Source organism: Bos grunniens, chromosome 12 (genome assembly GCF_055505025.1).
Source record: "Bos grunniens cultivar Pamir isolate PY7600 chromosome 12, Bosgru_T2T1.0, whole genome shotgun sequence".
Taxonomy (NCBI): Eukaryota; Metazoa; Chordata; class Mammalia; order Artiodactyla; family Bovidae; genus Bos; species Bos grunniens.
This window is the reverse complement of record NC_141176.1, coordinates 2,554,828-2,569,833: the sequence shown is the minus strand read 5'-3', so window position 1 is coordinate 2,569,833 and position 15,006 is coordinate 2,554,828. Positions and strand designations below refer to the sequence as shown.

The 15,006-nt window shown below is 39.7% G+C and overlaps 1 protein-coding gene across 14 annotated transcripts in view; it reads right to left on the bottom strand.

The window, feature by feature from the left end:
* Positions 1–15,006, bottom strand: part of DIAPH3 (diaphanous related formin 3) — a 560,663-nt gene that overhangs the window by 494,085 nt on the left and 51,572 nt on the right. For all 14 annotated transcript variants that reach the window (XM_086328449.1, XM_086328451.1, XM_086328462.1 and 11 more), the window contains one exon: positions 14,184–14,351. In XM_086328449.1, coding sequence (XP_086184575.1) covers positions 14,184–14,351 — 168 coding nt within the window. The remainder of the gene's footprint in view (positions 1–14,183; positions 14,352–15,006) is intronic.

Below are 15,006 nucleotides of genomic sequence, written 5' to 3'. Positions count from 1 at the left end.
CAAGCTTATGCATAAGCACCTACAATCACAGCTGTTACATAGTCCAGCAGAAAAGAACAGTGCTACTTATAAAAGGGGTTTAACTCACTTATTTGCTCTCCACAAATGGCCAATTCTTCATAAATTACATAAAGGATAATAAAATGGTCATCTGACAAAACACAAAGGCCGACTTCCCTAGAGAAGAAAATCAGACTGAAAAAAAAAAACCTTCACCATTGGAAAAGGCTCTACTTACACACTTCCTAATTAGCGACAGCAGAATCTTAAACATTAGCATAACCTTTATCCTTTGAAAACTCCCCTTTCTAATCATTTGACTGGGTCAACAAACTCCCATCAGGCAAAATCCAATGCTCCTAAATCATTTATTTTCTCATTTATCTGGATCTAGAAGAAACAACGCAGCACTGACATCACTCCCCTGACAAACACAGCCCATGAATCAACTTGACAATCGCCTTACACTTCCACCCTCTCTTTCTCCTCCTCCTCCTTTTTGGATTATTATTTGGATTGCTTTTAAACAACCTTTCCCCAAATTTTTCAATTTCTACCTAAAGGAGAGGGAGAAACGTGACAACTAATAGATCAGAACAAAGCATTACCATAGGACCTCTCTCATTTTATCTCGCCAGCCCAAAATATACTTTTATAGTTTTTAAGAAATAAAAAAACCCACAATACAGAAAAAGTAGATTTGTAAAAACTGCTAATGCTTGAAATCAACAAAGTGCTAGTAGGAATCTACAGCAGCCAATAAGCACTTAGGGAACTAACACAAAGGAGTCCTCCTTGGCTTCTGTTCCTTCAGACTCCTGGTGGCCCTTAAGACACCACTTACACATCAAACACAACAGGGATTCATTCATTTGTCTGACTGAAGAAATAGCTAAGCATAAATCCTTAACACCAACTATGAAAAAGGAAAAGAAAAGATTAAAAAAGAAAAATTATCTTTAGCATGTGCCCAAAGAGTGACAACAATGAATACAGACAGTGAGATGAACTCTGCTCCCAGCAACCGTACCAAAAAGTATCAATTCGATTTCACTAGTTCACCTGAGCTCTTCTTTTTTTCCTCTGGACCCTACATTTCAAAGATATCTGAACTGACTACAAAGCTGAGAACACAAAGCTACTTCACTATTTAACTCTATATGTACTTATCTCTTCTTGCTTAGACATGGTATTCACCAGAGCAGAAGAAACAAAGCAACTCATTCAACAATTCATGCAGTATACTCGTGAAAGCATAAAGGGAACAAAGGGAAACAGTTCAATGTTCAAAGCCCATTAAAATACAGTTCTTATGAAAGTACTAGAAAACTGATCTAATGAAATAATGAATAAAAACAGTCACTCATTTGATCAGTAACAGATGATATACTCAACTCAAAGGATAAAAATTAGCAGAGCCATGCGTCTACCCTATCAGAAGAAGATTCTAGTGAAGGGCTGGCCAACTTTATTCACATAACTGAAATGGAAAATGAAGAAAAACAAAATTCTTTACTAAATACTTTAGGAACAGAGGGAAAAAAAACATATGAACTCTTTTCTGGGGTTTTCTACTCAGTGCAACAAAAGGAAAAAGAAAGGAATAAGAACAGAAAAAGATGTAAAAGTTAGCCACAGATATCCTGATTATATACATAGAAAAATATGAGGAACTCTACAAATAATAAAAACTGAGAATTCAGTAAGATTACTGAATGTTAAAAGGCAATACACAAATTAATAATCTTACTAAAAATTTTAAGTTTTTAAAAATATTAGTTACATTTTAGAAACAAACCAAGGTATAAATCTTATAAAAGATACACACAACCTCTAAGGGGAAATTATAAATGTTACAGTTTAGGAACAGAAAAATCTCTAAATAAATAGATAGATATAATGTATCCAATGTTCACAGGAAAATTTAATATCACAAAGGTATTTATTCTATCTAAATCAATAAATTTATTGCAATTCCAATCAAGATCCAAACAAGATTTATAATTAAACTTAATTGACTGTAAAATTAATACAAAATCACAAAGTGGCCAAGAACAGTCAGGATAATTTTGAAGAGAGGAAGTCCTAGATATCAAGGCTTATTATAAAGTAATTAAGACAATGGATATAACTGCAGAGCCAGACAAATAGAACAATGAATCAAATCAGACCTCAAAAACAAACACAGATACGAGTAATAACTTGATATATAACAGTGGAGATATTACAAATGATGGACAAGAATGCTTATTTAATATAATATTCTATTATTTAATAATGATATTAATATAATAGAAAAACTAGTTACCCATGTAGGAAAAATACTGTCTCATATCAGATTTTAGGAATATAGTAAGAACAGACCTATGATGTCAGGATAGAGAATTTCTTGAAAAATATACTGATGATATATTTAAGACTATTTAAAAATCAAAATGGAGTAACTATGGTTCAGGCATCCAAAGGGAGCCAGACCATTATAGATGTGGTTTTAGACACATTCCTGCTTCACTGAGAATGTGAATTTTCTCTCAACTTTAACAAACTCAAGAACACAACCAACCACTTCAAAATAGTATCTGCTAGCTGCACCCTTGTAGTTTTCTAACAAAGAACAAACCTGACTGCATTCTGGATCGATTCCTTTAGCTCTAACCTTTGTGCTCTGTTGCCTTGCTTAGTCATGCTGGCTCTGTATCTTTGTAAAAAATGTTGCCTATAGCCTGAAATATACTTGGTAGCCTATTCTTAAGGCTCTACCTTCCAGGTTTAACCCTTAAATGTATAGCACTTTACTCACTGGGCTTTCCTGGTGGCTCAGCCGGTAAAGAATCTGCCTGCAGCCCAGGAGACCTGGGTTCAGTCCCCGTGTTGGGAAGACTCCCTGAAGAAGGGAATTGCTCCTCACTCCAGTATTCTTGCCTGGAGAATTCCACGGACAGAGGGATTAAATATTTAGTCCTTAAATGTATAACATTTTCATTTATATAGAGAAAAAATGTTGAGGAGCAGAAATAATATTTGTGTTGTTGAAGACTTACAGGAACCATGTGGACAATGGCAAGAACAAAGAATTTCTGCACCAAGAAGTCTGCAACAACCTCCACCTGTATAAAAGCAGCCTGAACTCTAACTCAGATAGGATGGTTCTCTGGGGAACCTAGTCCACCATCTTCTAGACCTGCTGGCTTTCTGAAAAAATTATCCCCTGCCCCAACAGCTTGTCTCTCCACTTATTGAGAAGCAAGAAGCAAGTACCAGCTTGGACTGGGTTAACAGGTTCAAAGTCCGTCCCCTTCACAGCTGTGGAATCATTTCAGACCCCAGCCTATCCCTGCTCAACAAGTACCCTTACTTCTTTCCAACTGCAGTTCTACTAACCTTGCAGGGCTTTTTGTCTTCCTAAGCCTCCCCCAATTTGTAGGCCAAAGGAACACAACTCAAGTGCTCCTTGAATCTGTATCTCCTGGGCTACAGTCCTAACAAACCCCAATCTTTATTCAGTCAGGTCCCTGTTTCTCTGAAATTTTGGTTAACAACACAAAAAGAAAGATGGAATTGAAAGGAGTACACCAGGTATTTCAATTAATTACATGTGTTCTATTCTTTTTTGTATACCTCAAAAAGGAGGCTGGGATTGCAAAAGCCCACCAAGTAGTCCAATTAATTATATAGCTTCTACTGTTTTTGTGTACCTCAAATACCCTATTTAAAAACAACGCCATTGAACAAAGTAGATTCAACTTTATAATACATCTGAAAATTGTTTCAAAATTAAATTTTGAATGGCTTCAGTATTATCTGTACTATGTTTCCTCACACTAAAGCTAAAATATGTATTAAACAGCAGGTCATCTAAGCTCTTAATGCCAATGGACACTTCAAACACACGCTGAAGAGACAATACTAATGGCAATCGATAAATGCACTCTCTCCTACATTACAACAGAGCCTGGGAAACATATTCTCAAGAAAAGATTAGACCATTACTATTCATACTTAAGTACTCTGTGCAATTTTATTAGATCATTTCTTCCATGCTTACAAGTGATGACAGGAAGTCCAGAATTTAAATAATTTTTTTCAAAGTAATTCTGTCATCACTGGCACTCATTTAACGCCTGTTGATGATCACAGCTTGATAGATGACCTTGCAGCTTTTGTTCTCTCAACATACAGTGAAAGTGAAAAGACAAAAAAGGTATGAATATATGAAACTTCTCTTCCTATTCATTATTTTAACATTTTTAAGTTATCCAGCAAACCAAAATTTGATAAAGTTCAGTTCAGTTCAGTTCATTTGCTCAGTCGTGTCCGACTCTTTGCGACCCCATGAATTGCAGCACGCTAGGCCTCCCTGTCCATCTGTCCATCGAGTCGGTGATGCCATCCAGCCATCTCATCCTGTCATCCCCTTCTCCTCTTGCCCCCAATCCCTCCCAGCATCAGAGTCTTTTCCAATGAGTCAACTCTTCACATGAGGTGGCCGAAGTACTGGAGTTTCAGCTTTAGCATCATTCCTTCCAAAGAACACACAGGACTGATTTCCTTCAGAATGGACCGGTTGGATCTCCTTGCAGTCCAAGGGACTCTCAAGAGTCTTCTCCAACACCACAGTTCAAAAGCATCAATTCTTCAGCTCTCAGTCTTTACAGTCCAACTCTCACCTCCATACATGACCACTGGAAAAACCTTAGCCTTGACTAGACAGACCTTTGTTGGCAAAGTAATGTCTCTGCTTTTCAATATGCTATCTAGGTTAGTCATAACTTTCCTTCCAAGGAGAAAGCGTCTTTTAATTTCATGGCTGCAATCACCATCTGCCATGATTTTGGAGCCCAAAAAAATAAAGTCTGACAGTTTCCACTCTTTCCCCATCTATTTCCCATGAAGTGATGGGACCAGATACCGTGATCTTAAAGTTCACCACCACCAAAACATAGAGTTGAAGGTGAAAATAAACATCAAATCTTAAACATCTTAAAAGTTAGAAAGATACACTTAATTCAACAGGCAGTTGAGATGATAAACCAGCTGGATAATGTTGCATGGACTTAATCTAGCATAGAGTCATATCAAAACTATAAATAAAGGATAAAATTACACAAGGAACTTACACACAAGCTCTGAGGAGCGAACAATCTGGACACTCATCACTGTTAGTCACTGATGAAGAAAACTACAAAAAACACAAATAAATAGAAAAATATCCTGTGTTCATGGGTTGGAAGAATTAGCATAATTAAAATGTCCATCCTATTCAGAGCCATCGATATATTCAATGCAATGCTATCAAGATTCCAATGGTATTCTTTATAGAAAAAAAGAAACAGAACCACCAAAGACTATGAATAACCAAAACAATCTTGAAACAGAACAAAGTTGAAGACATGACACATCTCAATTTTGAACTATATTACAAAGTTACAGAAATTAAAACAATACGGCACTGGTATGAAAACAAACCCAGAGAACAACAGAACAGAATCAAGAGTACAGAAATAAACCTACACTATATGATTGACTAATATTTAAAATGGGAGCCAACTATACTCAATGGGGAGAAATAGTCTCCTTAATAAAGAAGGAAAAACTGGATAATCACATGCAAATAAAAAAGAAAGAAAAGAAAAAACTGGACCCCACCTTATAGCACTCACAAAAATTAACTCAAAATGTATTAAAGACTTAAATGTAAGACATGAAACTCTAAAACTCCTAGAAGAAAACATAAAGGAAAAGCTTTTCCATGTTGGTTTTGGCAATGAGCTTTTTGAACATGACACCAAAAGCACAAGCTACAAAAACAAAAATAAATGTGAAGGATTTTATCAAATTAAATAGCTTCTTCACAGCAAAAAAAAAAAAAAAATTAATCAACAAAATTAAATAGCAACTTGTGAAATAGAGAAAATATTTGCAAGCTACATATCTGATAAGAGGTTACTATCCAAAATACATAAAGAACTCATACAACTCAAAAGCAAAGAAATATTATCTGATTAAAATTGGAAAGAACTAAAAAAACATTTTTCAAAAAAAGTTAAACAAATGGCCAACAGGTACATGAAAAGAGACACAACATCACTAATTATTAGGGAAATGCAAATCAGAATCACAACGATATATCACCTCACACAGTTAGTGAAGTGAAGTCGCTCAGTCGTGTCCAACTCTTTGCAACCCCGTGGACTGTAGCCTACCAGGCTCTTCCGTCCATGGGATTCTCCAGGCAAGAATACTGGAGTGGTCACATAGTTAGAATGGTGTAAAAAAGAAGTATCTAGTGCTGGGGAGAATGTGAAAAAAACAATGCACTCCTGGTGGAATGAAAATTGTTACAATCACTATGGAAAGTAGTATGGATGTTCCTCAAAAAATTAAAAATAGAAGTATATGATCCAACAATTCCACTTCTGGGTATTTATCCGAAGAAAGTAAAAACACTTGAAAAGATATCTTCATGCCCCTATTCAATGCAGCATTACTTACAATAGCCAATATAAAGAAACAAATATCTGTTGAGAAATAAATGGATAAAGAAACTGGTGTGGGTGTGGGTGTGGGGGGGTAGACGGGGTACAATGGAGTACTATTCAGCCATTAAAAAGGAAATCTAGCCACCTGTGGCAACACAGATGGGCCCTGAGAACACTATGCCAAGTGAAATAAATCAGGTAGAGAAAGACAAATGTGTATGCTATCACTGAAATGTGGAATCTAAAAATACCAAACTCATAGAAACAGCATTGACTGGTGGTTGCCAGGGGCTGAGGGGTGGAGAAATGATCAATAGGTACAAATTTACAGTTATAAAATGAATCAAATCTTAGGATGTAATGAACAGTATGGTAACACTAGTTAAAAAAAAATCATACTTGAAAGATTTGAAGAGAGTAAATCTTAACGTTCTCACCACAGGGGAAAAAATGATAATTATGTGAGGTGATGGATGTGTTAACTGACCTTATTGTGGCAATCATTTTAAAAAATATACATCTATCAAATCATCACATTGTGTACTTTAAGTTTACACAATATTAAATGTCAATTGTAACTCAGTAACACTGGGAAAAAATAAAAAAATGAATTGAGGTTTAACATCTTTTAAAGAGCTCTCAATTATAGCTGCTCTTTGTAAAAGGCACAGCAGAGTGTCAGAATATATGGGATATTCTACAAAATGAAAGGGCTCCAATTCCCCAGAAGGGGTGTATAGTGAACCAAGGTAGACAAAGACGAAACAAAAGCAACAGACGCAACACTCAGAGGAAATAAAAGGACAGACAGAGGAAGAAACATGGAAAGTAAACCAGTATGAACTGGCCAGAGGAGGAAACTCAGGAGAAGGAAGAAGTGTCCTGACACCCAAAGGAAACGAGAAACATAAGAGGCCAGCTATGCAGTGTGACACAGTGCAAGCAGGGGCTGACAGCTGGGCAGCCACCTGCAGCTAGAGGGGCACACATCTGCAACAAAACAATCCCCAAAGGAAAAGCTGTGAGCAGAAAGCGCCAGAGTCAACTATGCTTTGTGGAGGCCAGGCTCTGAATGGAACAAGACAGGGGCTGGGGCACAGCACACACTAGCTTCCCACGGAGGATATGGATCCTGGAGAGGAGCAGGCCTGGCCGGCTCAGAGGCACTGCACCCCAAGGGGACCCACGAGAGGAACGGGCTCGTGGGAGGCAGGGGGAGAAGGTTCCTCTGATGTTCAAAGGAGACGCCACCAGCACAAAGGTTACACCGTGATCAGGAGAGCCACAGAGATCCACAGGAGAAAGGTGTTTGTAATCACGTCTGTAATCTCTCATACTGCTAGCAGGGGCTTCCCAGGTGGCTCAGTGGGAAAGAATCTGCCTGTCAAGGCAGGAGACACAGGTTTGATCCCTGGGTCAGGAAGATCCCCTGGAGAAGGAAACGGCGACCCACTCCAGTATCCGTGCCTGGGAAATCCCATGGAGAGAGGAGCCTGGTGGGCTACAGTCCTTGGGGTTGCAAAAGTCAGACACGACTTAGTGACTAAACGACAACAATACCTGTGGCAGGCAAAATGGTCCCCCAGAGGTATCCATGCCCTAAACCCTGGCTTCTGCAAATATGTTAAATCACATGGCAAAAGGGGCTTTTTCATTGTACTTAAGGTTACAAACTTTAAATCAGTGGAAGTATTTTGGATTTTCTGGGTGAGCCCAATCTAATACACAAACCCTTAAAAGCAGAGAACTTTCTCCACATGAAGGCAAGAGATGCCACAGAAGGGGGATTCAGAGAAATTCTAAGCGTGAGATGGATTTGATGTGTCTGAGACGTGAGGACCCATGTGAAGGAGAGGAAAGGGGCCTCTCAAGGCTAAGGCAGCCCCAGATGACAGTCGGCGAGGAAACTGGGACCTTAGACCTGCAACACCTGGGCACTGCATTTTGTCAACAACATGAACTCGGAAGAAAGACTGTTCCCCAAAATCTCTGTAGAAGAGTCCACCCATCCAACACTGACTTAAGCTTTGTCACCCTAGAGAAACCAGCTGAGTCATCCTGGGCTTCAGCCTACAGAACTACAAGGCGCTGATACACTGGTGTGGTTTCAAGCCATCAAACCTGGGGCAATAAGCTACAAGCAGCAGTAAAACACCAACACGACACTCCATGACACCAGGGCCAGACTATAAACCCCCCTGGCCGGCAGAGTACCCTTGCTCTCCTCCCTTCACCTCCAAGCTCACCCTGCAGGAGACAGACTGGGTCTGAAGAGCAGGGGGAGGAGAAACACAGGGCGGGGAACGGAGCAGGGCCCCCCACAGCCCCACCGAGAGCGCGGCAGGCTCTGAGCGGAGAAGCCCTGAACGGGCAAGGGAGAGGCTTTCTCCGGATAGAGGTTAACTTATTTAAATTAAACTAGGGTTGCGTTATCTTAAAAGCAAATGGATACCTCCTGGGCCTGTGGTGAAAGCTATCTGGCAGCAGGCAGGAATAAGTTGAAAGGGCTGGTTGAAAGAGGCACTGAGTGGAACAACGGGTCACTTCCAATCTGTACCTGCCATGTTCACCTTGGTCAAAAAGCCAGCTACACAGACCCACCGTGAGTTCAAGAGCAACCACTGAAATCTGACATCCAGAAATCAAAGTTGTGTATATAGCGATGCTCATACAACTATTTCATGTATCTAAGATCCACAGAGGAAGCAAAATGAGCTTTCAGATCAAAATTCTCCTTTCACTAGATGACAACAGGGGGGAAAAGCCTTTAAGTAGCAGAACTAAAAACTCATCATTACTTTTTAAAAATTCACTAAAACTGTTACCAAGAGACCAACTAAATCATTTTCTAAGTAAAAGTGAAATAAGTACGAATGTTGAAGGATGACACAGTACTTCGCACTAAGCAATCAAGTCAGCACACTGTCTCTCAAAGGACCATCGTGAGGAGGAAAAAGAGAGGAAAGGAAATGGAAAAACCTTTCTCTGTTTCGTTCTTTAAAACAAAGTTTTTACTTCAATGCAAAAAAAATCAGATATCTAAGTACCTCTGAGAACGTAAGTTTTTTAAACTGTACAATGCCAAGACAAAGAATCTAGACACTACTTTTAAATGAAATCTCATTTTAGCAAATGCCAAAAAACAAAAACGGGAGAGTATTCAACATTGCCTCCTCTGAAGGATTTTAATTAATAAAAATGGTACAGATAGGCAAAGCCAAAAATAAACCCCAACTTAAATCTAGCATTCTCCCCAGACCTAGAAATAGCTTTAAATGTGTCAGAGATGTGGCACTCTGCTTGACAAGCCTGAGAAACACCAGTTGAGTCCATATTTATAGGAGGAGAAAGGCCCTTCTCAGCTTCAGCTTGGAGAACTTTTCTCCAAGTTCTCCCTGCAATGTATTGTGATACGGTCAAGGTATCAGAAAGGAAAAGAAGAACCCAGTCCTTATTTCTTTTAAAGCCTTTAGTTGTGACAAACTCACCATTAGCAAACTGGCAGTCCTAAGAAAGCAATAATTCACTTTACTTCTGCTGAGTAAAGTGAGTTGACTGCAAAAGATCTTCTGCCAACAGGGAGACTTGTTTAAGATTTAAAAAGTGATCTGGTCCAGTTATTAAACATATAAACACTTCAAAGATGCCAATATCCATCTGCCTTGTTCATATAAATAAAACTAATACTCTTAGCTAGGAGAAGGGTAAGACTAACAGAAAAATACTTCTAAAGTCATCATATTCAGAACAGAAAACCATCGACTGTGTTCTGTACTTCCTATGTGGTTATACTTTAACAGCTGGTGGTATGCCTTCGCAAATGCCTATCACTGGCCTACTTGCTCTACTTACTCAGATGACACCAGCAACTATGACACAAGGGAGAAAACTGTCTTAATAGGTGAACCAAAACAGTACCATTCCAGAATATCACAGACAATTTAGGCAGTGGTTCAAACACACGATGCATGAAGAAGGGGGCAGTTTACTATTTTGAGTCCTCAAAGGCAGTGTTGAATAAATCTGCCTTATACAAGTCTCATAAACAGATGCAAAGGCTAGCAAAAAAAAAAAAAGGGTTATATTCTTTTTCTTCTAGACTGAAATTATATTAACTCATGGTTAATGAATCAAGGCAAATTGGAAGTGGTCAAACAAGAGATGGCAGGAGTGAATGTCGACATTCTAGGAATCCGCCAACTAAAATGGACTGGAATGGGTGAATTTAACTCAGATGACCATTATATCTACTACTGCAGGCAGGAATTCCTCAGAAGAAATGGAGTAGCCATCATGGTCAACAAAACAGTCTGAAATGCAGTACTTGGATGCAATCTCAAAAACGACAGAATGATCTCTGTTCGTTTCCAAGGCAAACCATTCAATATCACAGTAATCAAAGTCTATGCCCCAACCAGTAATGCTGAAGAAGGTGAAGTTGAACGGTTCTATGAAGACCTACAAGACCTTTTAGAACTAACATCCAAAAAAGATGTCCTTTTCATTATAGGGGACTGGAATGCAAAAGTAGGAAGTCAAGAAACACCTGAAGTAACAGGCAAATTTGGCCTTGGAATACACAATGAAGCAGGGCAAAGGCTAATAGAGTTTTGCCAAGCAAATGCACTGGTCATAACAAACACCCTCTTCCAACAACACAAGAGAAGACTCTATACATGGACATCACCAGATGGTCAACACCGAAATCAGATTGATTATATTCTTTGCAGCCAAAGATGGAGAAGCTCTATACAGTCAGCAAAAATAAGACCAAGAGCTGACTGTGGCTCAGACCATGAACTCCTTATTGCCAAATTCAGACTGAAATTGAAGAAAGTAGGGAAAACCACTAGACCATTCAGGTATGACCTAAATCAAATCCCTTATGATTATACAGTGGAAGTGAGAAATAGATTTAAGGGCCTAGATCTGATAGATAGAGTGCCTGATGAGCTATGGAATGAGGTTCGTGACATTATACAGGAAACAGGGATCAAGACCATTCCCGTGGGAAAGAAATGCAAAAAAGCAAAATGGCTGTCTGGGGAGGCCTTACAAATAGCTGTGAAAAGAAGAGAAGTGAAAAGCAAAGGAGAAAAGGAAAGATATAAACATGTGAATGAAGAGTTCCAAAGAATAGCAAGAAGAGATAAGAAAGCCTTCTTCAGCAATCAATGCAAAGAAATAGAGGAAAACAACAGACTGGGAAAGACTAGAGATCTCTTCAAGAAAATCAGAGATACCAAAGGAACATTTCATGCAAAGATGGGCTCGATAAAGGACAGAAGTGGTATGGACCTAACAGAAGCAGAAGATATTAAGAAGAGATGGCAAGAATACACAGAAGAACTGTACAAAAAAGATCTTCATGACCCAGATAATCATGATGGTGTGATCACTGACCTAGAGCCAGACATCCTGGAATGTGAAGTCAAGTGGGCCTTAGAAAGCATCACTACGAACAAAGCTAGTGAAGGTGATAGAATTCCAGTTGAGCTATCCACATCCTGAAAGATGATGCTGTGAAAGTGCTGCACTCAGTATGCCAGCAAATTTGGAAAACTCAGCAGTGGCCACAGGACTGGAAAAGGTCAGTTTTCATTCCAATCCCAAAGAAAGGCAATGCCAAAGAATGCTCAAACTACCGCACAATTGCACTCATCCCACACGCTAGTAAAGTAATGCTCAAAATTCTCCAAGCCAGGCTTCAGCAATATGTGAACCATGAACTTCCTGATGTTCAAGCTGGTTTTAGAAGAGGCAGAGGAACCAGAGATCAAATTGCCAACATCTGCTGGATTATGGAAAAAGCAAGCGAGTTCCAGAAAAGCAGCTATTTCTGCTTTATTGACTATGTCAAAGCCTTTGACAGTGTGGATCACAATAAACTGTGGAAAATTCTGAAAGAGATGGGAATACCAGACCACCTGATCTGCCTCTTGAGAAATCTGTATGCAGGTCAGGAAGCAACAGTTAGAACTGGACACGGAACAACAGACTGGTTCCAAATAGGAAAAGGAGTACGTCAAGGCTTTATATTATCACCCTGTTTATTTAACTTATATGCAGAGTACATCATGAGAAACGCTGGACTGGAAGAAACACAAGCTGGAATCAAGATTGCTGGGAGAAATATCAATAACCTCAGATATGCAGATGACACCACCCTTATGGCAAAAAGTGAAGAGGAACTAAAAAGCCTCTTGATGAAAGTGAAAGTGGAGAGTGAAAAAGTTGGCTTAAAGCTCAACATTCAGAAAACGAAGATCATGGCATCCGGTCCCACCACTTCATGGGAAATAGTTGGGGAAACAGTGGAAACAGTGTTAGACTTTATTTTTCTGGGCTCCAAAATCACTACAGATGGTGACTGCAGCCATGAAATTAAAAGACGCTTACTCCTTGGAAGGAAAGTTATGACCAACCTAGGAGGCATATTCAAAAGCAGAGACATTACTTTGCCAACAAAGGTTCGTCTAGTCAAGGCTATGGTTTTTCCTGTGGTCATGTATGGATGTGAAATTTGGACTGTGAAGAACGCTGAGCACCGAAGAATTGATGCTTTTGAACTGTCGTGTTGGAGAAGACTCTTGAGAGTCCCTTGGACTGCAAGGAGATCCAACCAGTCCATTCTAAAGGAGATCAGCCCTGGGATTTCTTTGGAAGGAAAGATGCTAAAGCTGAAACTCCAGTACTTTGGCCACCTCATGTGAAGAGCTGACTCATTGGAAAAGACTCTGATGCTGGGAGGGATTGGGGGCAAGAGGAGAAGGGGACGACAGAGGATGAGATGGCTGGATGGCATCACTGACTCGATGGACGGCATCACTGACTCGATGGACATGAGTCTGAGTGAACTCTGGGAGTTGGTGATGGACAGGGAGGCCTGGCGTGCTGCGATTCATGGGGTTGCAAAGAGTCGGACACGACTGAGCGACTGATCTGATCTGATCTGATCTGATCGAAGAGTTATGGAGAAGGCAATGGCACCCCACTCCAGTACTCTTGCCTGGAAAATCCCATGGACGGAGGAGCCTGGTAGGCTGCAGTCCATGGGGTCGCTAAGAGCCGGACACAACTGAGTGACTTCACTTTCCCTTTTCACTGTCATGCATTGGAGAAGGAAATGCCAACCCACTCCAGTGTTATTGCCTGGAGAATCCCAGGGACGGGGGAGCCTGGTGGGCTGCCGTCTATGGGGTCGCACAGAGTCGGACATGAATCACTGAGGTGACTTAGCATAGAAGAGTTATAAATGTACACCCCAAAGCAAGTGAGTTCAAGTGTCTGCAGACTTAACTGTTGCAGGACTATGCAAACATGGTTATTGTGAGAACTAAGAGCTTAAACAAGGTCCAAAAATCAGCATACTTAACAACACACACAGCAAAGCACTATGACTGTCATTCTCAAATGCAACTGAGCCAGACATAGCACTTAGATAATCTATTCAAGATAAAAGTATATCTGATACTTTAGAGGGTTTATGTTTTATGTACTTCTGTGTAAAACAACTGGTATGACACTTTTCTTCAGATTCTTATTTTTGTAATCCTAAACCTCTCTATGCCTTGAGTGCTAGCTATCTCAATGATATCAGAAATCACCTATGGAACCTAAGTTTCATACACATTTAGTTCCATGAACATAAGCCAAAGCTAAGGCTTTTACATCAAAAATTTTATAATGAATCAAAATTCTTACCATCATCTTTTCAAAAAGCTCTAAGATTTCCTTCTCTGACAGTGGTTTTGGAATGTTTTCATTCATTTCTGAAGAGCAATCATTGTTTGAAAATGCAGTCCTCAGGTTGGAAAGTGGAGGCCTCTCTTTTTTGCTCCCTGGAATTCTTATGCTGGCAAATCTATCCATCTATGAAGAAAGATAAAATAAAAAGCACACATGTAAGTAATCCCTTCTCAACAATACTTATTTAATTTCCAAAATGAAAAAACAGGGTCAGTTGTATCATCATTGTGATTTCATCAGGAGGCATTCAATTTAGCATGTAAATTTTAAGATTAAAAGAAATAATAAATATAAGTGAAGAGTCTTCATAATTATCCTGTCTGAAGGCAGGAGAGAGAAAAACTCAAAAGATTCCTTCCAATCTTAAGATTATAGAATGAAGACTCTAATGATAAATGACCTTTGCTACAGAGTAACAAATTAAGCATTTTTACAAAGGTAATTTAGCTAATTTGGTGGTTTAGTCACTAAATCCTGTCTGACTCTTAACAACCCCATGGACTGTAGCCCGCCAGGCCCCCTCTATCCCTGGGGTTCTCCAGGCAAGAACACTGGAGTGAGTTGCCATGCCCTACTCCAGGGATCCTCCCATCCCAGGAATTGAACCCTGATCTCCTGCACTGCAAGTAGACTCTTTACCAACTGAGCCACGAAGGAAGCCCAGCTAATTTGGTGGCTGGCAATCACACTGGTACTCAGAGTTCACCCTCGAGCCCTCTCCTCCAGCGTCCTTTTCATAGCACATACTACACTAGGACTGGGAGGGGATGGGAAGATG